This window comes from Xenopus laevis, chromosome 7S (genome assembly GCF_017654675.1).
Source record: "Xenopus laevis strain J_2021 chromosome 7S, Xenopus_laevis_v10.1, whole genome shotgun sequence".
In the NCBI taxonomy this organism is placed as follows: Eukaryota; Metazoa; Chordata; class Amphibia; order Anura; family Pipidae; genus Xenopus; species Xenopus laevis.
In genome coordinates this window covers 106,636,460-106,663,166 of record NC_054384.1, presented here as the reverse complement: position 1 = coordinate 106,663,166, position 26,707 = coordinate 106,636,460, and the positions used below count along the sequence as shown (strand labels likewise).

General features: G+C 41.0%; 1 protein-coding gene across 2 annotated transcripts in view; it reads right to left on the bottom strand.

The window, feature by feature from the left end:
* Nucleotides 1–293: 293 nt before the first annotated feature.
* The window catches only part of LOC108705251 (igLON family member 5-like), a 240,842-nt gene continuing 214,428 nt past the window's right edge, over nt 294–26,707 (bottom strand). The window contains exons 4-8 of one of the 2 annotated variants that reach the window (XM_041571695.1): nt 26,055–26,174; nt 16,685–16,816; nt 14,023–14,143; nt 12,424–12,575; nt 294–2,569 (exon numbers count right to left, since the gene is read on the bottom strand). In XM_041571695.1, coding sequence (XP_041427629.1) covers nt 2,478–2,569; nt 12,424–12,575; nt 14,023–14,143; nt 16,685–16,816; nt 26,055–26,174 — 617 coding nt within the window. In that variant the 3' untranslated portion in view covers nt 294–2,477. Of the gene's footprint in view, nt 2,570–12,423; nt 12,579–14,022; nt 14,144–16,684; nt 16,817–26,054; nt 26,175–26,707 lie in introns of both variants that reach the window. The other variant, XM_041571694.1, reaches the window with a different exon arrangement.

Here is a 26,707-nt window from a genome sequence, read left to right as displayed (position 1 = left end):
GGGTATAATAAATCCTGAATAATTCTAGGTTTTTTCCCAGTAAAAATTTGGATTTTATGGTAAGAAAAACTCGAATTTTTCGAGTTTTTGTCATTCGGACTTTAATAAATAACCCCTAGTGTGACCACAATCATGATACCTGTCACCATCTGTGGGTTTCACTACTAACTAGCCACTACTAACCTTGTCACCCCCAGTCTTGTGCAGAACCAATGAAAATTTCTATTCTTAGCCAAATGCCGCTAGTCTATTATTAGTATTAAAACACTAACCCCACACTAGATAAAGCCACAAAAGGTAAAAGTGATTTTTAATAACAGAAATAAAATCAGTTAAAAAAAAAACAAATAAACCTGTAAACAAGACTTGGGCTTGAAGTGCAAGCTTCCCCGGCGTGGATGCAATGAGAAAACAGCTGAAGATCAAAGAGGAGATTTATGGGTATGGTCCAACCACATTCTTTTATAGATCCCATAACCTGAGTGATCGATTGGGGTGCGTGAAGGGAATTCTGAATAACAATTAGATTTTTTCATCAAGCTATTGATTCCTGATGTGCGCGGGGACTGCCTATAAATCACGGAGAGGAGCATCATACACTCATTTCTATGATGGCAACGTTTGCATGGAAATTAGCACTCAAGCTCTCGGTAGAATTTTTATCTCTCTTATATTATAACACTTTTTACATTTCTTTGCCAATATTCACAAGTATTTTATCTTTTTTTTTTGCAAAAAAAAAAAACCTCCTAAAACAAAATCAAAATGCTTTCAATTTTCTTGTGATGAGCCATAAAGTGCCCCAACATAAATGCAAAAACCCTACAAGATGGTGAAATGGCAGAATGCATTGCTCAGATGCACAGCTTGGAAGCTCTGGTTGGGACCACGTGTCAGGCCCCCCATGAGTATCGGATATAAACAGGTGGACGGACAAACAGACGCCAAGGACAAAGACAAGGTTGGATCAGGCCTGCCGTTGTGGAAAGACCAGCATGAGTTTTCATTGTTGGCAGCTTCTGAAGGGTCAATGGGTGACATGAATCTCTGGAGCTTTATTATAGACTTTGTGGAGCACTTGTTGGGTGATGGAAGCATTTTTAATTTCTCTAATCTCAGCCCCTTCCATTTTCACACACTACAACATTACACCCTGATGGGTCTGAGTTTCCCATGTCAAAATAATTCAACGATGACCAATGAGCCCGGGGCTTGCAATCAGTGATAGGACCATGCAGACAGACAGCTAACAGTCAGACAATACTCAAGGCCCCGTGCTTCCCTTCTTTCATGGCTACGAAAGGGGAACAGGGGTTTGTATAATACCCACAAAAATGTCACAGACACTGGTGATGAATGACAGGCATATGCAATTTTGTAAAAGTTTTAGGGATTGTGACTATCCCTTAATGTATTTCTAAAGATGTATATATGCTTCCATTATCTGTTGTCTTTGATATGGTGGGTATAGATTCCTCAATACAATTTCAGTACCCATCACCTATCAAACAACAGCTGTAAATCTCCAAATGCTTGTTCCATGCCTCTGTTTTCCGTCCCTTCCAGATAGTTCTGCCAACATCCACAAGTGCAGTGTATGTGCTTTGGAGAAAACCGACATGTAAGTACAGAAATGGAACAACCTAACTTTTATGATTTAAGATCAAAGGTATAAGTCAAATCTCAGTGGGTGTGCCAGGTGAATGGGAATAGGAAGGTATAATCCAAAATAAAGTCAACAGAACATGTCTCTCTGCACCCTGTTTATCTTCTGTCAATGCCTCCTTCATGCTAAATACATGCTGGAGAACGTTGGAGAACATTGACCGATGTCTTCATTGGAAGTCTAGGGACAGTTGGCATTCATAGTAAGGAATCGGCATCTACTAGAATGGAATTATTGGTGTTGACTTCTTTAAAGGGCAGGGTGTCGGAGGAAAATTTGTACAGCAACAGTGATGTGGAGGGGAGAAGGTTGAGTGAGGACGTCTCAAAACATAGACATTTTGTTTCTCAGGTTCTCCAAGATCCATTTATGAGTGGTATAAGGTGCAGAGGGAACTGAATTCAGTGACGAAGACAGGTACAATCTGTATCATCGCTGAATATGATTTAAATATTAATAACAGCCTTCTGTCTTATATTTGCTCATGAGGTTCAACCTTCCTTTCCAGACTCTGCTCTTATGTCTTAGGTCTTCTTGATTCCTTTATATTTGCCTGTATCAGTTCTCTTTCTTGTTCCCTCGGTCGCCAAATGTCTTCCTCCCTTTTGAGTAAATCCCTGTCTGTGTCTGGTAAGAAGGCGCAGCGAGTCAATGATGCGGTTTTTAGAAATGCATAAATTGTTCCCTCACAGTGTCGAAAACTTCTTCTAAAAACATATTTTTTTTTGTACTGTTATTGTATTTCTTGTGTAATCTTTTTTTTTTTTTTTTTTCCTTCTGCTCGTCATGGGAACCCTTTCTGGAATAGTTTTTAGACTGTAAGTAGGAGGGAAGAAAGAAGTAAGCCAAGCAGTAGTGGAGATACCGTATGGATCACACCATGACTGAGAGAATCACCAGGTTCTACAAAAGAAAAAAAAAATATGAATTTTTGAATTATGTTCAATAATATCAGCGGCAACATTAAATATTCCGAACCAAAAATGGCAGTATAGTCTAGTTTTTTGGAAATTTGAGATAATTCCCCCGTTTTACTACCTGTTGACTTATTATGCAAATGTGTGTGGACCTTCTTATAGGATGGATGGGTACGTAATCACAGGGGTTCTTTTATGTTGCATTGATGCACGTAGACCCCGTAACACTGAAGGCAGTTACATAAAAAAAATTAGGAACATTCTTTCTCATGGGCCTATGGGAACAATGATCCTAGTTGTCACATAGCTGTCAAATAACAAGGTTCCTACTACTAAAACCTCGAATTTTGTGTCAATATCTCATCACTGACCAAAAACTTCACATAAATACCAATGGTATTGCTTTGCTTCCCCTTTATCTTTTCTGTAACTTGATTTCCAGTGAAAGATGGCGATACCACAAACTGTTCGGAAGCCTAAAAGTTTTTCTACTTTTTAAAGACTGCGGGAGAGACCCGCAGGAGAAGTGATTATAACCTGATAGGACTTAGGAAATATTATTATTCTGATCAGGCTTCTACAAGGGGAGAACTATCAGAGGACCCAACCAGTTCAATACAATTCAGAAGAGTCAATACGGTGGAACTAGGTTGTTCATAATACACTTTCCTTAGCAGATTTCCTCGCCCGGCACAGTAAATCACAGAACTGACTAACCAATTTATCTTCAAAAATAAGAGCTAAATGCTTTATGTGGTTCATTTAACAACTGCACATTGTTCTGTACCCTCGATATAATTACTATATCTCTCTTAGTGGAATAGGAGATTTTCCTTTCTTCTTTTTATTCATTCTTACTATTTAATGGGGCTGATGGTTGGATGACACCATGTTGACCCAATATCTCCATCTTCTCAGACCATGCCTGCAGTCCTACACTCTACCTACATAGAACTGATGCTCTTGGGGGCCCCGATTAGACGAAGAACTCATGGTTTTCAATCAATCCCAATGGTTCCTAATTTAGGGGTCTGTGTCTAGGAGTAACTGCATGTGACCAGGTAAGATCGTGTTTACTATGTTAATTTAGAAATACCTCCATGCCCCTTGATCTTCAACCAAACCTATGGCAACACCCAACAATTCAACTATATTCCATGGGATGTTGGAACTTTCTCAACTTAAAACTGGTTTCTTCCCCACTCCAAAAAACATACAGGCAAGTTAACTGGCTCCTGATAAACTGTCCTGTGTGTAAATATGTGTATGTAGTGTAAATTGTGAGCATCACCGGGGCAGGAATTAATGCGAATGATGAGCAATCTCTGTAAAGTGCTGTATAAATTAAGGGCACTATATTTATACATTTCTTTGCTGCCATAGCTTTATGGTATGTCTCTGTACAGGAGACTAGGTAACTAGGGGCTGTTCCAGCTGAATTACAGTATATTAGTACAAAGGAATGCCTATACTTAAAGCTTTATGGTTTATCTCCACCATCATGACTATTATCCAATTTGGATGGCCATGCCACTCACATCAATGCTTTAAGGCCACTCACCAATAGCTAAGTATCTATTACATGCCACAATACAATTGTTAGGGGACATTCCTTCATTAGACCTTGCCACCTCAGTCTAATAAACAATAATACTCTGTGGAAATGCAGTCATATAGTTTTATATTGTTCTTGTCACATATGGATTTCTGGCCTGGTAGGAATTGATTATGCAAATGTTTTTACATGAGCAGTGACGGATGTTGTTAGTTTAATTCTCATTGTTATGCAATCAGCAGTTGCATCCCGTGGCCACCGAATTTATGAGAACATCAATTAGTTATGTTGCTTGCAAAGTTGTCTCCCTCTGGCCTACACTTATTGGACGGTTCGGTATGATTTATGGGTACCAATAAACTAGCATGCTGTTCATCATTCATGAATGACTGCCCACTGCTGAGAAGGAGGAACAATAATCTCTTCTTTATAATGAGATCCCATGACCCCGTTGATCAAAAAGAGAGATGCCCCTTCACGTTCTGGAGCCGGCTAGCAAAAATAACCCACTAGTAATGGTTGATGAAGGGATTAAATGTAAACGGTGAGACTGAGGATCATGAAAGATCATATTGTTGAAATGTTGTAGAGTTGAAAAGTGTGCTAAATGATTAAAAATAAAATGTATACTTATGGCAGAACATCAGTCAGGAAGCAGGTGGAAAAGGGTATAAAAATGTTTGGAGAAGCAACCTATCTTCAGAACCATTTTCAATGTGCTCAGGGTGACAGGTCAACCTTCTACAAGCGCATCTTCCACATTTCATGAGTACAAAGGAAGCTTGTCAATATTTTTTTAGGCAATCTTCAGAAGACTTCTCAGTGTTTCTGGAACACAGGACAACTTACTTAAGGAATATCCTCAACATTTCAGAGGGATGGTCAACTTGACTCAAGGAGCTTAATTAATATTTCTTGGTCAGCTGGCCCCTTTTCTTTAGTGGTATCCACAAATGTTTTGAGTACAGACTCAGTCTCTAGGTAGAAATGTCACCCTTCTTCAGGATGATCATTAAATTTGAAGGATGACAAAACACCTTTCCCCGTATGTATATTTAAACATGGCATCCAAAAAAAGGTCCTAATAGGACACCTAATATTTACCACTATCTACAGCTAATTGTTTTGAGCCCTTGAGGGCATGATCTCTGGGGGCCTTCCAACCAGCACTCTGCTCCAACATTTATGGAGGACAGGACAATCATTTGAAAATACAACTATTCTATGTTCTGGGGTTGATTGTTAATGTACCAGAAGAATGATAGCTTGTGCAACCTCAAAACTGTGGATGTAATGTGCAACCCTACAACTATTGCTTCATCATCAACCAAAGTGCACTTGTGTTTGCAAATGCAAATTTGTAATAACATGGTTTCAACTGCAGTGGCAGCTTCAGACTAGCATAGTGCCTTCAGAGTAAAATGTGTGATCTTGAACCAAGGCTAGGTCACCTCTGTTGCTCTTTGTGGTCCAGCTGTAGAAATATCTAAATGAGTCCCAATTGCCTTCCAGTTTTATCAAGAGAGGCTCAACGAGCAGCCTATATTTGCTGATGTATAGGTACTGCAGCCTATTACACATACATTGAGGCATCAATAGAGGTATCAGAGCAGTGTGTGTGACCACTACAAAGCTGAGAAATACTGTAACTATGATGGCTCCTAATATATCTATAATGTTAGTAATCCTTTCATACTTCAGAAATGGCTGGACTGTAACCACCAATGATCCCCTGCCATCAGACAGAGAATAGCAGAAACATTGTAGATTGACAGCAGGTTTTCCTGGTCAGACTAATATATCTATCAAAGGGGGAAATATATAATGGCTGATAAATGACGGAGTGAACAAAAACATTAGGGAGGCAGCGGAGTGGTTATTAAGTGCCCTGAGGTTCTCACATGGTCGACTCTATTCAGTTTCTGTTGCAGGTTCTTTAAGCCTTCATTGGAACCCATTCTGTGTCTGGGAGGCTGAGTTCTTTTGTACTGTGCCTCTAAGAATGAAGTGAATAAATGAATAATAGTACCACAGTCATGAACTGTCCTTTTCTTCTAGTTCTGGGAATAAGATGCTCAGAAATCTCCAGTCTACAGATATAAACAATGGGATTGTTTCTCAGCTGCTTGGAAACACAAAATAAAAGTGCCAACTCCAAAGAGCATTATTACAGATTCACACTCTTTGGGGAACCTAGTATCTGCAGAACTGTCTTTTAGGATTCCAAGAAGTAGAGTACAGTAGAGAGATGGTGCCTATAGTAACAGTGGGATAATAGTCTCTGGGAAGGGAGTGTGACTGTGGGATAGCAGGTATAGTAGGGAGAGATGGTGCCTATAGTAACAGTGGGATAATAGTCTCTGGGAAGGGAGTGTGACTGTGGGATAGCAGGTATAGTAGGGAGAGATGGTGTCTATAGTAACAGTGGGATAATAGTCTCTGGGAAGGGAGTGTGACTGTGGGATAGCAGGTATAGTAGGGAGAGATGGTGTCTATAGTAACAGTGGATAATAGTCTCTGGGAAGGGAGTGTGACTGTGGGATAGCAGGTATAGTAGGGAGAGATGGTGTCTATAGTAACAGTGGGATAATAGTCTCTGGGAAGGGAGTGTGACTGTGGGATAGCAGGTATAGTAGGGAGAGATGGTGCCTATAGTACAGTGGATAATAGTCCTCTGGGAAGGGAGTGTGACTGTGGGATAGCAGGTATAGTAGGGAGAGATGGTGCTATAGTACAGTGGATAATAGTCTCTGGGAAGGGAGTGTGACTGGTGGGATAGCAGGTATAGTAGGGAGAGATGGTGTCTATAGTAACAGTGGATAATAGTCTCTGGGAAGAGAGTGTGACTGTGGGATAGCAGGTAATAGTAGGGAGAGATTGGTGCCTATAGTAACAGTGGATAATAGTCTCTGGGAAGGGAGTGTGACTGTGGGATAGCAGGTATAGTAGGGAGAGTGGTGCCTATAGTAACAGTGGATATAGTCTCTGGGAAGGGAGTGTGACTGTGGGATAGCAGGTATAGTAGGGAGAGATGTTGCCTATAGTAACAGTGGATAATAGTCTCTGGGAAGGGAGTGTGACTGTGGGATACAGGTATATAGGGAGAGATGGTGCCTATAGTAACAGTGGATAATAGTCTCTGGGAAGGGAGTGTGACTGTGGGATAGCAGGTATAGTAGGGAGAGATGGTGCCTATAGTAACAGTGGAAATAGTAAGGGTACTACACTGGGATAGTGGATAATAGTCTCTGGGAAGGGAGTGTGACTGATAGCAGGTATAGTAGGGAGAGATGGTGTCTATAGTAACAGTGGATAATAGTCTCTGGAAGGGAGTGTGACTGTGGGATAGCAGGTATAGTAGGGAGAGATGGTGTATAGTCTATAGTAACAGTGGATAATAGTCTCTGGGAAGGGAGTGTGACTGTGGGATAGCAGGTATAGTAGGGAAGATGTGTCTATAGTACAGTGATAATAGTCTCTGGGAAGGAGTGTGACTCTATATAACAGTAAATAGTCTCTGGGAAGGGAGTACTGTGGGATAGCAGTATAGTAGGAGAGATGGTGTCTATAGTAACAGTGGATAATAGTCTCTGGGAAGGGAGTGTGACTGTGGGATAGCAGGTATAGTAGGGAGAGATGGTGCCTATAGTAACATGGGATAATAGTATCTGAAGGGATGTGACTGTGGGATAGCATCTATAACAGTGGATAGGGATTGTGCTCTCAGTGATAATAGTCTCTGGGAAGGTACGGATAGCAGTATAGTAGGTGAGAGATGTGTCTATAGTAACAGTGGATAAAGTCTCCTGGGAAGGGAGTTGACTGGTAGATAGCAGTATAGTAGGGAGAGATGGTCTATAGTAACATGGATAATATCTCTGGAAGGGAGTGTGACTGTGGGATAACAGTATAAGAGAGATGTGTCTATAGTAACAGTGGGATAATAATCTCTATAAGTGACTGTACTATTGATAGTATAGAATGTGTATAATGTACATAAATATATCATTATTGGCCCTTAAATTAATGTTATATCCATAATTTGCATCACATATATAGAAGAGCACTGTATAATAAAATCCAAAATAAAAAACGTTAATGAAAAGTATGTTTGGCGCAAGGCATTAGTAGCCTGAAGTGCCTGTCCCTGAAAATGCCAAAGACATGGAGAGAAAGCTGAGGATAAAGCTCACATATGGAAGCTTTGTTTGTTTGTTTCTAGTTTTTGGCCAAGGGAGTGTGACTGTAGGATAGCAGGTATAGTAGGGAGAGATGGTGTCTATAGTAGTAACAGGGATAATAGTCTCTGGGAAGGAGTTGACTGTGGGATAGCAGTATATAGAGAGATGTCCTATAGTAACAGTGGAGCATATAGTAGGAGAGTGTGTCTGCTGGAAGGGAGTGTGACTGTGGGATAGCAGTAATATAGTAGGGAGAGATGGTGTCTATAAAACAGTGGATAATAGTCTCTGGAAGGGAGTTGACTGTGGGATAGCAGTATAGTAGGGAAGAGATTGTCTATAGAACAGTGGATAATAGTCTCTGGAAGGAGTGTGACTGTGGGATAGCAGGTATAGTAGGGAGAGATGGTGTCCTAAGTAACAGTGGAATAGTATCTGGAAGGGAGTGTGACTGTGGGTAGCAGATATAGGAGAGATGGTCTTATATAACAGTGATAATAGTCTCTGGAAGGGAGTGTGACTGTGGATAGCAGGTTATATAGGAGAGATGTGTCTATAGTAACAGTGGATAATAGTCTCTGGGAAGGGAGTGTGACTGTGGGATAGCAGGTATAGTAGGGAAGATGGTGCCTATAGTAACATGGATAATAGTCTCTGGGAAGGGAGTGTGACTGTGGGATAGCAGGTATAGTAGGAGAGATGTGTCTATAGTAACAGTGGATAATAGTCTCTGGGAAGGAGTGTGACTGTGATAGCAGGTATAGTAGAGAGATGTGTCATAGTAACATGGATAATAGTCTCTGGGAAGAGTTGACTGTAGATAGCAGGTATAGTAGGGAGAGATGGTGTCTATAGTAACAGTGGGATAATAATCTCTATAAGTGACTGTAGCTATGTGATAGTAGAATGTGTATAATGTACATAAATATATCATTATTGGCCCTTAAATTAATGTTATATCCAGTAATTTGCATCACATATATAGAAGAGCACTGATAAATAAATCCAAATAATAAAAACGTTAATGAAAAGTATGTTTGGCGCAAGGCATTAGTAGCCTGAAGTGCCTGTCCCTGAAAATGCCAAGACATGGAGAGAAAGCTGAGGATAAAGCTGCACATATGGAAGCTTTGTTTGTTTGTTTCTAGTTTTTGGGCCAAGGGAAAATGAAATAAATATGAAACAGCGCAGGGAATATGTAGGAATGAAGAAGAAAAAAAAAGTCCTCTGAATCATCAATCTGCCGAGTGTAAATGGCTTAGAAGCAAATCCCAGAGCACAATGGAATTGGAATATTCGTCAGGTTCTGTAATATTATGACTCTAACTGCTAAAACTCTTTTAAAGGGAAACTAACCCCACAAAATGTTCCTTTTTAAAAATATATGATGCAGTGCGCAGTAGTTTAGTAGTAAGCTTTACTTTCCAGGTGTTACAGAACTATGCCCTATCATCAGAAAACATGTTTTTAAAACACATCAGTTAATAGTGCTACTCCAGCAGAATTCTGCACTAAAATCCATTTCTCAAAAGAGCAAACAGATTTTTTTATATTCAATTTTGAAATCTGACATGGGGCTAGACATATTGTCAATTTCCCAGCTGCCCCTGGTCATCTGACTTGTGCCTGCACTTTAGGAGAGAAATGCTTTCTGGCAGGCTGCTGTTTTTCCTTCTCAATGTAACTGAATGTGTCTCAGTGGGACCTGGATTTTTACTATTGAGTGTTGTTCTTAGATCTACCAGGCAGCTGTTATCTTGTGTTAGGGAGCTGCTATCTGGTTACCTTCCCATTGTTCTGTTGTTTGGCTGCTGGGGGGAAAAGGGAGGGTGGTGCTATCACTTGCAGTACAGCAGTAAAGAGTGACTGAAGTTTATCAGAGCACAAGTCACATGACTTGGGGCAGCTGGGAAATTGACAATATGTCTAGCCCCATGTCAGATTTCAAAATTGAATGTAAAAAAATCTGTTTGCTCTTTTGAGAAATTGATTTTTTCAGTGCAGAATTCTGCTGGAGCAGCACTATTAACTGATTCATTTTGAAAAAAATGTTTTTTCCCATGACAGTATCACTTTAAAGTTAATCCTTTAACTAGCGGTCTGTATCAAAATTTGAATTTGTGTAATTTTCAAGCGTTCTCTAGTTCTAAGAAACTAACATAAAAAAATTGAACATTTGCTAGTTTATTAATAAATCCAAATGAAAGAAAACTGTGGAAATCTTGAAAACGTCAAATTCGTGAGTTTATAAACTCAAAGAACATTAGAAAAAATGCTTACATTTTGCCTAGATGACTCACGTTGACTTCTACATGAACTTCTTTTTTAGATGCGGAAGCTTTAAATTTGAGTTTTCTTTTGTGCTTAAAGGGGGGTCTTCATCTTTAAAGGGATACTGTCATGGAAAAAAACATTTTTTTCAAAATGAATCAGTTAATAGTGCTGCTCCAGCAGAATTCTGCACTGAAATCCATTTCTCAAAAGAGCAAACAGATTTTTTTATGTTCAATTTTGAAATCTGACATGGGGCTAGACATTTTGTCAATTTCCCAGCTGCCCCAAGTCATGTGACTTGTGCTCTGATAAACTTCAATCACTCTTTACTGCTGTACTGCAACTTGGAGAGATATCACCCCTCCCTTTCCCTCCCCAGCAGCCAAATATAGAACAATGGGAAGGTAACCAGACAGCAGCTCCCTAACACAAGATAACAGCTGCCTGGTAGATCTAAGAACAACACTCAATAGTAAAAACCCATGTCTCACTGAGACACATTCAGTTACATTGAGAAGGAAAAACTGCAGCCTGCCAGAAAGCATTTCTCTCCTGAAGTGCAGGCACAAGTCACATGACCAGGGGCAGCTGGGAAATTGACAAAATGTCTAGCCCCATGTCAGATTTCAAAATTGAATATAAAAAATCTGTTTGCTCTTTTGAGAAATGGATTTCAGTGCAGAATTCTGCTGGAGTAGCACTATTAACTGATGCGTTTTGAAAGAAACATGTTTTCCGATGACAGGATCCCTTTAAATTAACTTTTAGCATGATGTAGAGTGATATTCTAAAAAGTTTGCATTTAGGGTCCAACTTACCCTAGCAAACATGCATTCATTTAAATAAGACACTGGAATATGAATAGGGGAGGGTCTGAATAGAAAAATGAGTAATAACAGTAAATTTGTAGCCTTAGAGAGCGTTTGTTTTTTAGATGGGGTCAGCGACCCCCATTTGAAAGCTGGAAAGAGTCAGAAATGAAGGATAATAATTCAAGATTAAATAAAATATAAAAAATGATGGCCAATTAAAACGTTGCTTAGAATTAGCCATTCTATAACAAACTAAACATTAACTTAAAGGTGAACCACCCCTTTAAAGAATCTTTAAAATTCAAGTTTTTGAAACTTTAATTCTAATTTGTGAGTTTTAATTCCAAAAAACCTTGAATCATAGATTTATTTTAAAATTTGAGTGTCAATAAATAACCCCTTGTGTAATGTTACTTCTGATGTCTCTACCAAGTTATGTGGTTCTCGAGTCAGGTTTAAAGTTAACCCACTGTGGGTGGGATTGTGTAGTGAGTATGGATTGAAGTGGGTAGACAGACCCAGGGCAGGTTGTGGGGTCCAGGTGATAAGACATCTAAGGAACTGTAGCTTGTTTTAAATAATTTCTGCTCTCCCCCTGTATTCTAATCTGTCCGAGCCTCCTTTAAAAAACACATAGGCCAGTTCCGACATCACTCAGATGGCAATGACATCACTCAGATGGCAATGACATCACTCAGATGGCAATGACATCATTGCAAGACACTATTATGTCACTGTTAGAGTATTAGACATTAGTTAGACCATTTAGGTCCTTTTTTATTAAATATTCCAGACCTTGTGTTTTTGCTTTATTCAGCCAAGCCATGCTCAACCCTCCCCACCCCCTCTTTTAAACTCCCATCATCCTCAGCTGGCTGGATAGGACAACCATGTTATTGCAAAAACAAACCAAAACCTGTCGATAAATGATTGCTGCCCATCGGTGCATGTGATCCAGACAGCAGGGCTGAATGACTAACAAAATAAAGACAATAAAAGCAAAAATGCCATTACTTACTGAGTAGTCGCAAGCTGCTGTTAAATGAGCCAAGTTTATTGGATGCCAAGCAAGTGTAATTCCCATAATGCCTTGAGGTGACATTTGAAAACAGGATCATTGACCAAATACTTTCACTCTGAATGCTCAATCCGTCCGTCCCGGAGATCAGTCTGCTAAGGGAAGCGAGAAAGCAGAAAAAAGGGGTAAACATTAATTTAAAGGGAAAATCGACTCTTATGCAAGGCGGGGGCAAATGCTCCTTATTTCTTTGTAAATGTCTGTTACAACATTATGGCATTGAGCATTCAGCACAGGGAACTCTGCATATTTGTAGTATTCTTAAAGGGGACATAATGTCCAAAAAGTGCAGATGGTGTTAGAATACCATAAAACAAAAAATGCAATATAAATAGCTGTTTTTTTCTTTAATGTCTTTGAAGCATAAGGGCCGCTTGTAACAAAGAAAGGCGGCCATTTCCAGGGCCGGACCAGGGGCGGACAGAGGGGAGAGTGACGGAGGGGAGGGTCATAGGATGGAGGAGAGAGCAACAGAGGGGAGGGTGGGAGAGGAGAGAGACAGAGGGGAGGGGAGAGAAGGGAGGAGAGAGCAATGGAGGGGAGAGCGACAGAGGGAAGGGGAGGGAAGGGAGAGTGACGGAGGGGAGAGAAGAGAGGGTGGGGAGAACGACGAAGGGGAGGGTGACAGGATGGAGGGAAGAGCAACAGATGGGAAGGAAGGGGAGAATGAGGAAGGGGAGGGAGGGGAGAGGAGGGAGGGGAGAATGACAGAGGGGAGAGAAGGGAGGGTTGGGAATGCGACAGAAGGGAGAGCGATGGAGGGAAGAGGAGGGAGGGCAGGGAGAGTGACTTAGGGGAGAGAAGAGAGGGAGGGCAGAGCGACGGAGGGGAGATCAATGGAGGGGAGGGTGACAGGATGGAGGGGAGAGCAACAGAGGGGAGGGAGAGCGACGGAGGGGAGGGATGGGAAAGAAGGGAGGGGAGAGACAGGAGAGCGATGGAGAGGAAAGCAATGGAGGGGGGAGGAGGGAGCGAGAGCAACGGAGGGGAGAGCGACGAAGGGGAGAGGAGGGAGAGCGATGGAGGGGAGAGTGACAGAGGGAAGAGAAGAGAGGGAGGAGAGAGCATGGAGGGGAGGGTGAGAGGATAGAGGGGAGAGCAACGGAGGTGTGGGAGGGGAGAGCCAATGGAGGGAGGGGAGAGGGAAAGAAGGGGGGGTGCGAACACGGACTAGGGGTAGGCAGAAGACAATTTTAAAGTTAGCTGCCCTGTGCCCCCCCCCCATCACTGCACGCTTGGTAGCACCTTCTTCTGCCTACCCCAGTTCCGGCTTTGGTTATACCTGCATCAGAGCAGTAACCACAGCAAACAATTAACAACTAGCTATAGTAGATGGGCCCCTTCTCTGTTGCTGTCTTAAGGACTTAATCAACATGGCAGCCAATGTGAAAACCAGTGCCATGTGTGTTTGGACGGCCACCATCTTTAAGGATTTTGCACATTTCCCTGAACAAGGAATGATCCTGCAAAACAAAAGGCCTTTGCAATTACGAATTACATTCGGGAAGTTGGGGATAGTGCGCTTGGCACTGTGCTTACCGTTTGTCATCCTTGTACCATTCAAACTTGGCGGGAGGCACGGCCATTGCTTCGCATCGTAACACTGCGGATTTGCCTACTGGCGACTGGGCGCTCTTTGCATTTATGCTGTAGGGTGGATCTAAGTAAATGGGTTAAAGTTAAAAGGTTAATTAATGGAGCATCTGGATATAGGGAAATATGTCCATGGAAAAGAATGGTGCTTAATGGTACTTGCCCTCCGCAGTCACTATATTGCATTTACTTCTCCAAACAGCTGGGGGCTGTGACACCAGAAAAAAGCAAGGCATTTTAAAGTAATTTAAATATAATGTTCTATTGCCCCCTTTGGTAAAAAATATGTGTTTGCTTTAGAAAGACTACTATAGTTTATATAAACAAGCTGGTGTGTAGCCATGGGGGCAGCCATTCAAGCTGAAAAAAAGAAAAGGCACAAGTTATTTAGCAGATAACAGATAAGCTCTGTTAGAATAGAATGCAATGGGATTTTGCAGAGTACATCTGTTATCTGCTATATAACCTGAGCCTTGAATGACTGCCCCCATGGCTAAATAGCAGCTTGTTTATATAAACTATAGTAGTACTTATCGGTTATCTACTGTGTATCCTGTGCTTGAATGGCTGCCCCCATGGCTACACAGCAGCTTGTTTATATAAACTATAGTAGTACTTATCTGTTATCTACTGTGTATCCTGTGCTTGAATGGCTGCCCCCATGGCTACACAGCAGCTTGTTTATATAAACTATAGTAGTACTTATCTGTTATCTACTGTGTATCCTGTGCTTGAATGGCTGCCCCCATGGGCTACACAGCAGCTTGTTTTATATAAACTATAGTAGTACTTATCTGTTATCTACTGTGTATCCTGTGCTTGAAAGGCTGCCCCCATGGCTACACAGCACCTTGTTTGTATAAACTATAGTAGTACTTATCTGTTATCTACTATATATCCTGTGCTTGAATGGCTGCCCCCATGGTTACACAGCAGCTTGTTTATATAAACTATAGTAGTACCTATCTGTTATCGACTGTGTATCCTGTGCTTGAAAGGCTGCCCCCATGGCTACACAGCACCTTGTTTGTATAAACTATAGTAGTACTTATCTGTTATCTACTATATATCCTGTGCTTGAATGGCTGCCCCCATGGTTACACAGCAGCTTGTTTATATAAACTATAGTAGTACCTATCTGTTATCGACTGTGTATCCTGTGCTTGAAAGGCTGCCCCCATGGCTACACAGCAGCTTGTTTATATAAACTATAGTAGTGTTCCTAGAGCAAACACACCAGGGCAAGTATTTAATTTTTTTGTGTTACTGTTCCTTTAACTAAAGGCTATAAGTGATGCTAAACTAGGAACACTTTGCAGTCATCTTCCATGTTTTCTCAAAAATAAGCTGCATTTTTCGCTTACATGCCAAGTCCTACCCATGCTGTGTCTTATTCCAACTAAGGTTCTAAGAATAATTGAGCCCTGTCAAAGTGGACAATAAAGTGGCATTTATATGGGAATTTTAGGGAGTTAATGTGCCATGTCCAAATGCCTAGCCCCAATGGGAGGTATAGTTTTCTATAAGTGTCACCAGATTCTGATTAATTGTGGGATTCTTAAAATGCAGTCAACAGGGTTTACTTCCCCTTTGTTAACATCTTATTTCTTTTATGTATTTTACCAATCTCTCATTTAGCTTCTGTTTTGTTCCCGTCCCACAATGCACTTGTCTTGGCATCATTTTCCCTGCACACATTCAAGGACTTTTTCAAGCCCAACACAATGAGCCGCTCTGCCTCCGACGAGGCCTGAATGCCGCATGACATATCTTTCATTATAATATTAATAAATGTCAGCTTTTCCCGCCTCAGGCAAGCTTTTTCATATTTTGTTATTAGTACGCCGTGCAGGAATACAGAAATATTTCGCTGCTGTTCACTTTGCATTTATTGTAATTACTAAAGTTTCCCCGGTGGTAAACGTTATACATCTGAAACAAATGTAACAATTTTCTAAATGAAAATGTTCCTTCCGTGATCATCTCCCGCCAGGATTACTGTAACTTCCTCCACTAACTGGATTGTACAACTCCAATCCCTCTTAAGGACCCGCGCCTCTTCTGCAGATTCTTTTAATATATTCTGCACGGCGGCATTTGTTTGGCTCTTACCATTAGCCCCTTTTATTACTCTATCCCTCTATTGGCTATTCGCTGATACTCCTGCTTTATTATTTTCAGCAATTTATTTATGGTGCCTTCAAACACAAAACCCCAAACCATTGTCTAGAACAGGGATCTCCAACCTTTTTAACCCGTGAGCAACATTCAGAATAAAAGGAGTTGGAGAGCAACACTAGCGTGAAAAATGTTCTTGGGGTGCCAAATAAGTGCTGTGATTGGCCATTTGGTAGCCCCTATGAGGATTGTCAGCCTACATTGAGACTCTGTTTGGCAGTGCACCTGGTTTTTATACAACCAAAACTTGCCTCGAAGACAGGAATTCAAAAATAAGCACCTGCTTTAAAGCCACTGGGAGCAACATCCAAAGGGGTTGGAGAGCAACATGTTGCTCATGAGCTACTGGTTGGGGATCACTGATCTAGAAGAACAAGTAAATATATAAAGGGCAGTAGAAACTATGAGGAAATATTAAATGGAAACTCACAGTTGACAGTGATCTGCACCTTCTTGGTGTCAGGGATGGAGACCCCATTGGAGGTGACGCACTCATAGTCTCCCGCCTGTTGCCGGTTTATCTCCGTGATCTCCAAGAGTTCGCCTTCACTCGAGAAGCCCTCTGTGGGGTAAAGGCGGGAGGGAAAGGATTAGGGTTTGGAAAGGAACGAGGGATGGTGGGTAGGAATGAGACACAAACACACGCTTACAACACAAGAAACACAATATGAAAGTTGTCACTTCAAGCGAATGGGCAGCGACCTGCAGCCGAAGAAAGAACAACACGTCCCATGCAGCGATTACATATCCCTGCCAGAGGCTGGCCCTGGGAGCAGATCGAGGGTAAAATGTTTATATTATGCCATTATGAGTCTTTAAACGGCCATACATAGGCTGAGAAAGGTCCAGAAGGACCAATAACAGGCAGGTTATTGGCCTGTGCATGGGACCCACTGATGGACCTGCCCAATATATATCTGCCTGCAAAAATTGGGCAGATATCAGTCAAGCAAGTTTTATTTTTCCATAGGCGCATGGACATGGTCCTCTTCCAGCCGCCTGCAATAGCCCCCATTATGGCAGGATCATTGACCCGAAGGTCAAACTATCGGATCAATGAGATATCACCCAGCTCAAGTTGGGCATATTGGGGGGGAAAGGTCCAATCGCTTGGCAACCTTGCCAAACAAACAGATCTGTGTGGTGTGTGGCCTGTTTTACGTCCAGTAGAATCTACAGAAAATGTATCTGCCAGACAATAAAAATGTTCAGTGATTGGTTAATATGGGTAAAAGTTTTTCTGACTGTAGAAGAGAAACCAAAGGCAACTGCTACCTGGTTCTTCTTGTTCTGTTTAATTTGGTGTACCTGCATTTAGGGGTATATATATTTGCACTGAATCCAGGATTCCGTTTGGGATTCGGCCAGGATTCTGCCTTTTTTAGCAGGATTCCGCCGAATCCTTCTGCCTGGCCGAACTGAATCCAAATCCTAATTTGAATATCCAAATTAGGGGCAGGGAAAGAAAATTACGTGACTTTGTGACTTGTTTACCCCTTCCCGCCCCTAATTTGCATATGCAAATTCGGATTTGGTTCGGTATTCTTACCCAAAGGATTCGGGGGTTCGGCCGAATCCAAAATAGTGGATACAGTGCATCCCTACCTGCATTGGCACAATAACAATAACTGAAGAGGGGTCATACTATTCCTAGTGGTCTGACAACCTTATACATTGGGATTATCTGGCAATTCGGATTTTTGTTTTGAGTATCCATCTCTATTGTCATTGCATCTGTGGTCCATAGAAGTGCTCCACACAATGACCATGGTCTGTAAAACTTGATCACTGATGGAGTATTGAGGGATCAGACATTTAACCACTGCAAGGAATTTCCTAATAATCGTAAACATCACAACGCTCAAGACTTTTTGCCAAAATCTGTACATCACTGAGCTGTCATAAACCATTGCTTTTAATGGGGGTAATATTACCAGTGTTGCAGAGAGAAGACGTTACTCAAGAACCGACCTTATATCAAACCCATCAAATTAATCATGTCGTAAAGTAGACAATTATGCAAAAACCCAAGAGTGAAAAAGAAAACTGCTGTTGGTGCACTTTGATAAAAAAAATCCCATAATGATTGAAACTGTATTATAGAAAAATCAATGGAATAATATCAAATGCTTTTTGTAGACTGTGTGTGAGCACTGGGTGGCAGTAGAAGGTTCGGTTGCCTTAGAGGCCTCTGCAGAAAATGAGGACATCAAACTGGATTAGAAATTCTCAGGATTACAGACCTCGGAGCTACAGAGAAACAAAAATGACTCCCCAAGTTACAGGTAGCCGTGTCACAATCAGATGAGCTTTTTCCAGTATGTTACTCCCTTCTAAAAAATATGTTCTGCATATGGAGATGTATCCATATTGCTCTGCCATTATTTAAAGGGCAACTACCTTAATGACAGGATAATGCAGTATAAATATGAACATTTTAATGTCTATATAAAACCTCAAAACCTTGGCTGATGTTTCTTTGTCATCTTTTAAAAGTTATCAGCATTGCTATAAGCCATCGTACTCTGATTTCAGCCATTTTAGTTGCGGAAAGGCATGCCGGGAAAAAAATGGCGCGCTCCCTGATTAAAATATTCTCCCAAATGTATTTATTTCTTCTACACTCCTAAACCTTTTACACATATGTTTGTCAATGTTACTGATAGCTCTTCGATAAAGAGCAGGTTTTATTTAAGGTGTAGTATTAATAAAATTACTATAGGCTGCCTACTAAAATACCAGAATATTAAACAGGTATTAGCTTGAGAAACCTTAAAGGAGAAGGAAAGCTATCAAAGCAGTTAATTGCAAATAGATTAGGCACACTAGTGGAAGCTATAACACTATATTTATTCTGCAGAATGCTTTACCATACCTGAGTAAACAGCTATAGAAACGCTCCCTGTTTGTTTAGGATAGCAGCTGCCATATTAGCTTGGTGTGACATCACTTCCTGCCTAAGTCTCTCCCTGCTCAATCATAGCTCTGGGCTCAGATTACAGCAGAGAGGGGAGGAGGGAGGGGGAAAAGGGAGAGGAACAAACTGAGCATGCTCAAGCCCTAGCCCTGGAGGTTTAAGCTGAAAACAGGAAGTCTGATACAGAAGCCCATGAGTACACAATAGAAGGAAAGAAATGTGCTGTTTCTTTTGACAGAGGACTCAGAGCAGCAATACTTTGAGGGTTTACTGGTGTATTTATATAGACCTTTCTGATAAAGCTTACTTAATTGTAACCTTTCCTTCTCCTTTAAATGACTATATGCTGCCTACTAAAATACTAGAATATTAAACAGGTATTAGCTTGAGAAACCTTAATTGCTTAAGGAATACACCAGGGCTCCTCTAATGATACGTAGCTTTATAATTTTGCTGGGGTATTTGTTCTGTACACAGTTTAATATAACTAACTTACCTTTAATATATAAATTTTATATATATAGAGAAAGAGAGTTGTTCCCAAGAGCGATTAACATGCAGTCAGCTGACTAAGTACAAATGGGACCTGTCACATACACAGTCGATAGAGATTTCTTTGAAGATCCCTGTTAGCTTGACAGCAATTGCACGTCTTGTTATTATTACATCTCCACTTTGCAGTTCCTTCCCATCAGTACAGGACACAGATATAACATACGTGAGCTGTCATGGAAACATGTGAATGTCAAAAGGAAACTGCTTCCCTAATCTGCTGAAGATCAGCACGTGTAATATATTATATGCCGAGCTCTGTCAAGTTGGCTGGACATTTCCATTGAGGATCTGATTATATTAAAGAAATGTCGTTGATAAGAGAAATAGCCGTTTTACCATTTTAAAGGATAAGTAAATCTTTAAAATAAGCGAGTGTAAAATTGATGAGGGAGCTATTCTAAGAAATTTTGCAATGTACATTCATTATTTATTTTGTTATTATTCCAAGATATTAAGGGATACGTGTACTGTTAATATGGATGAATTTTGTTACAACAGCGCCACCTGCTGGTCAGTTTCCCACCAGTCTGACCAGCAAGTAGTCAAGGAAGTTGTCAGGAGAAAGAAAGAGGCTGTTCTGATGTTCTTCTGCTTAGGAATAAAATTAGAAACATTTCTCACATCTTTCCTAAGCAGAAGAACATCAGCCTCTTTCTTTCTCAACAAAATAAATAATGAATTTAGAAGAGCAGCTGGACCAAGAATCTCTCGGAGTAAGGTGAGTGATTTTGGGTATGTAAGTATCCAAACCTGGTGTTAATAGTTAAGTGGAAACCAGAATCCTTTCTAAAGCATTGTGGACATCAGGGATCACATATCAAGCCTAGGAAAAGACATGTGATGTCTTATCCTACTTTCAATCCTACTTACCCTACTTTTAAGCCACATTAGTACTGTAAGGTCTACCTACTTTCCCTACAGTCAGTTTCTACCATCATGGTGGTTGGACAACTAAGAGAAGGTCACTCAGAGTCTACTATATTGCCAAAAGTATGTAGACACTTCTTCTTACTGGAATTGGCAATTTAAGTCACAGCCATCCTTGCTTTTACAAAGGGCCTCCACCAATGCCATTGGTGGCCATTCCACGCTTCCTACTTTGTGGCAAATTAAGGTCCATACAGAACTGAGAATGGAGTTGGTTGAGATAGCACTGGAAGAATGTGACTGGCCTGCACAGAGATCTGACCTCAGTCCAGATGAACTCCCGTGGGACAAACAGGAGCCCCAACTGTGAGCCAGACCTGATCCCCAACATTAATGCCCAACCTCTTACGTATGAATAGAAGCAAATCCCACCAACAACTTATCTAGGGGAACCTTCCCAACTGACTAAAGACAGTAAAGGTAGGACCAACTTCATATTAATACCCTTGGCTTGGGAATGAGATATTGGTCAAAAAGGTGTTCACAGCGTCGGACTGGGCTGACGGGACACTGGGAGAAAACCCAGTGGGCCCCAGCCCTTGTAGGCTCCCAACGACCCAGGTCTGATGCTGGAAACCTCCCCTCGTGGGCCCCCGCCGAGACAGGTCCAATGCTAAAAAACCTCTGCCTACAGGAGCCGGTTGCATCGCTCCACCCCCGCATGCATCTCATTGTGCATAAGGTAATGTGATTGGACACTGGGTGTCCATATACTTCTGACCATGTAGTGATCTTCTGTAATAGAACTTCCCACAACTGACCATGCTCTGAGATTCCATAATGTTTCCAATCAACTTTCACATCAATGGATCTCTTAGGGCAATGTCATTGGTTGGGTGATTGTCACTCACTGCTGACCAGTTAGTGAACCAGAAAGATCCAGTTGATTAGCATTCAAATGCCAGTGTTCTGCTGCCCACCACCCCATCTTAAATTACACAGGTGGCATTTCCCCTTTGTGCTATTGCCATTAGACTCAGTCCTTATGAGACATGAAAGACCACACTGCCTGTGGCTGCAAAGCAACTTAATGAATTTAAATTATGGGGTTAATAATTAGGATATTAAATGGGAACTGTTAGAAGTAGAGGGTGGCACAGCTGATCCAGATAGATAGAGGAACATTAATCAGTGAGTCTGTTTAAAGGGCAATAATCTGCACAGTCAGCGTATACAGTGGATTTATTCAATTAGTCATATTGGGCTATAATTTATTCTCTTTCCTGTTAAAAGTAATTGCAGCTAAGAGCAACTCACAATGGCCACAACCTATGCAGAAATATAAAGATAACGAAAAATATAAAGACAATGAGCACTAGCTGGTCCGTCTATACTAACACACAATATATAGATGGGTTTGGTCTGCATGTTTGGTCTCCATGTATGGGGCCAAAAATGTTTCATTAAAGTAGGTTGTTCACAGTTTCTGGAAAGCATTGGAATAATATGGCTTTGGCCACACTCTGTGATTAATGAGTGGGTTAAGCTCCTTCTATTCAGTGTCGGACTGGGACACCAGGGGCCCACCCAAAAACCTTAAACCAGGGGCCAACTCTCAGTCCTATTATTCTTCCTCTGCTCACTCAACCTCTATTCTCCTCTTTTCTTTATATACTATAATCGATTATTCCATCTATTTAATATCTTTTTCTCATAGAAATAGGGAATGACCATGAAATAAACCAAATGTTTAGCATCACAAGGGCCCACTAACACCTGGGCCCACCAGGACTTTACTGGTATCCCAGTGGGCCAGTCTGACACTGCTTCTATTCCACCGTGTGTTTGGCTTCTGTCTTTACTTTTTCATCAAAATTGAACAGAACAAATAAATACATGTTCTGGCTGGAATAGAATTGATTGTGCTAGTCATCAATATGATTGGTTTGGATCTTTGGCCCAATTTGGCCTGGGGTTCTTCATACTCTGGCCATAAATGGTCATGCAGTTTCAGTGATTTGGACCAATTTGGGTGGGTTTTGACAGCTCATCTTGCAATTCTATCTAATCTGTCCAGTTTTAAAATGGGACCTGTTGATGTACTATTGCACCAAAATCTTGTGCAGCTGGCCTATTTCTCAAGCTATTAATTATAATTAATTCATTATTAACAGAAAGAAGAAGAACTTCATGGAGTTGCTTGTGAACAATGCTTAGCTTCTGTGATCTTTGAGCCATCAAATCACAATCTACTTTTTGGGACCCCCAGAACAAGCCCAAAACTAGAGTAACATTTCTCATCTATTTATCCCTTGGTGGTGCTAACACTTTGACTACACCCAATGCACTTGTAGGCAAGCTATTTGTACCATAGGTTTACATATAACCTGGAAATATAGTATTTGCACTTTGGAATTAAAGGGCATATAAAGTCTAAAATAGAATAAGGCTAGAAATGCTGTATTTTGTATACTAAACATAAACATGAACTTACTGCACCACAAGCCTAATCAAACAAATGATTTATGCTTTCAAATCTGGCTACAGGGGGTCACCATCTTGTAACGTTGTTAAACATCTTTGCAAGACTAAGACTGTGCACATGCTCAGTGTGGTCTGGGCTGCTTAGGGAACGTCACAAACAAAGCTGCTTGAGTTCTGCATGGCTGGGAAGTAAGGTGGGGCTCCCCCTGCTGGTCATAAGTATGATTGTTTCCTTGCAGAGCAGTTAGGGACCGTCTGACAATTCCTATCCACAGCAGTAAATGAAGGGAGAATTTCACTGCATACAGTCAGGTTTCTAATAAAAACGGTACACAATTTTTAATTAAAGTATATTGGATATAGGTTTCTTTATCATTAAAGAAAGTAAAAATGGGATTTTATTTTTTTTGCCTTTACATGCCCTTTAAGTGTCATATCAGGGCGGTAGAGCATAGGATCAATGGTATCCTCAGTTGAAGGTTTAAAGGTTTCCACAGTTCCCTAAAGTCAGAGATTATCATGATGTAGAAGAAGAATAAGGGCAGGTAGGACTAGGGGTATAATAAGGGCATGGAAGTGATGGAGGGTAACTTTTATATAGTCATTAGAAAGTTAATGATACGAGGTCTCCGGTCACTTAATTTCCCGGCATTCTTGCAAAGGTTTTGGCTGTTGGTGGCATGTTGGGCATTGCATTTGGAAGGCCACAGGTTGGACATCCCTAATGTATATAAAGTATTACTCATATTTGTGAGCTCTCTGGCCTATAAACAACAAACCCATGGTAACCCATTTGGGGTTTAATAATTAATTGCCTGATCTGTATTCTCCTACTGCTGGTCCATTAGCGTGAATTTGTAATGGGGCTGACCACTTATCAGTTCCTTAACCAATACAAGGGCAGTGTTAGTCCAGCCAAAAAGCTGGGCCGCGCATAGTTCTTAAATCTAGATCTATGGATCTATGCCACAATGTGATCCCCATGGTGACACTCACTCCTATGTGAGCAGGTTTATGTTGTCAGTCCATGGGCCAGTTGGGAGATATTTGTCTGGTCCCTGAGAGTGTCTGGCATCCTCAATGCAACAATTTGGGACAACTAGGGGTTTTGCCTCTTTGGGACCCATTAGCACAATGTGATGGTTTCCCTCTGTTTAAGAACAACAGGGAAATACATTAAAATTCAGCCTGGCGCTGCATTCTCGCATACATATAGGCACAGTTATTAAACATGAAACAATGCAAAGCTTATTATTATCAAGTACACTGTATGCAAAAATATATCGGAAAAATCTCTCCATTTGTGCTTCAGTTCTCTGGCCAACTCTCCCATATTACTGGCGTCCTTCTAACTCCATACATCAAAGTCAGTGGCCTGCAATGATGTATAAGTTTAATGCATTACACTAATACATCAAGAGCACGATGGCTGGCTGATAATGTATGAATATAATGAATAACGCTGCTTCTTTCTGCCTCCTGATGTATGTGCCCCCCACCCTTCTGCTGTTGTTTCCTTTTTACTACCTCCACGTCCATTACTGCTCCTACATTTTATGCTTAATTCCCCCTGAGTATACACAGTGACCAATACAACTGATGCTAGACATTTAAATAACCCTGTAGTAACCCAATATTCTGAGCTTTATAAACACAACATCCAGTTCAAACCCAATAGGCAGCCCCAGCAGACACAGCATTCTGCACAAACCCATTATGTTGCAGCACACTTACACCTTCTCCAGTACAAAGCCAATGTGAGGCAGCAAATAGACTCAAACATTAATCAGATTATTATCAAAAAATATCCTTTCTCTCAAAGTCTATAAAAAAACACATTTTACTACACACTCATTAAATGATTTACATACTGAACCCTGGGTCAGTATGTAAATCGTTTAATATGAGTGTTTGATAAATTTTGTTTTTTATGGGCTTTGAGAGACGGGATATTTTTTGATAATAATTGGTTTATTGTGCCTTGGGGTTTGGGGCAAGGTCCCGGTACTTGATTGCCCATTAGACTGGCACACAGACTCTTCTAGCCTTATATGTTTTTTTCCAAACATTAATCAGTTCATGGAAGTTTCAAAAAAGATAAATTGGGCTAGCGTTTTCTGAAGGTAAACAACACAAATTATAAGAGGTGGGGGCGGCAAACAATAGGAACACTCAAGTCTCCAGAGACCACAAGTTTTTAAATTTCCTCTTTCTAAATGTGCATATCCCTCATGCCCTGTAAGTAGCATTGTGAACTCACCTCTATCCATGGTTGCCACCTGTCTGGATTTGACCTGGACAGCTTGTTTTCAGAAGGACTGCCCGGGCCAAGACAGTCTGCCCAGTATGGAAAACCGGGCAGGATCCCCCTTGATTGACATGATGATCAGCCAATGGCTGATCACCACATCATAGCCACGCCCCTGTGATGTCTCTCGCTCCTCACTGGTGGTGATGTCACTGGCCCACCCCTTTGACATCATGGCTCCGCCTTCTGCCTGGATCGTGGGCCACTGAAAGGTGGCTGCCCTACCCCTTTTACATGTGACCATGGTACAGGTATGGGTTTTGTTATCTGGAAATTCAATAACCAGAAAGCTATGAATTTTGGAAAGGCTGTCTCCCATAGACCCTATTTTACCCAAATAATCCTGATTTTTTTTCTTTTTCTCTGTAATAATAAAACAGTAGCTTATACGTGATCCCAACTAAGATATAATTAATCCTTATTGGAGGCAAATCCAGCCTATTGGGTTTATATAATGTTTATATTATTTTCTGGTAGACTTAAGGTATGAAGATTCAAATTACAGAAAGATAGTTATCTGGAACACAGGGGTCCTGAGATTTCTGGATAACAGGTCCCATACCTGTACCTGCAACCTGTTGGGGTCTGTGTGTCTATAACATCTTTATCCCCTGTACTACATCCCAGTTGGTGTCTATGAAGGAACCCAATGCTTGCTCCCCCTCTTACCTGCTATCTGCTGCCAGGTTATAGTAGGCTCAGGTTTCCCCACGGCCAAGCACTGGAGATTCACGTTACTACCTTCATTTACAGTTACACTGGACGAGATGTTGACTATTTTCGCCGGAACTGAAAAATAGAGAGTGAAGACCATGCTTAATAAATACACATTCATTGGATGGTAATTGATCTCCTTGATCATTCATCAGTTCAGATCCTGTTGTGCCTAAACGCATGGAGCCCAAACACACAAGCTTTAGAAACCAAGTTATCTTGACATCATGATGCTCAGACAAAGCATCTCTCTGGGCAATTTATTTTACTCCAGAAGAAACTTAAAATCTTTCAATGTTGAGTATAATACCTGAGTTACATGAGCTTTATCCTACAGCGAATCATTGGCCCCATTGATGTAACCTCAACCTGAACTTAAGCCAACATTTTCATGGGGGGTTCCCGTTAGGGGTTACTCCTTTTCTAATTGACAATACCTTGCCATTTGCTGTTTTGACAATTCTTAATTCAATGCAGTCAGTTTAAAGGATTTCATTCTCTTTATAGTTTTGTACAACCCAAACAAGATAAAAGAATGATCGATTTAAAAATCAGCGGTAACAGGATAACTGTGCTGAAAATCATTCATAGAAATCATTCATAGAAAT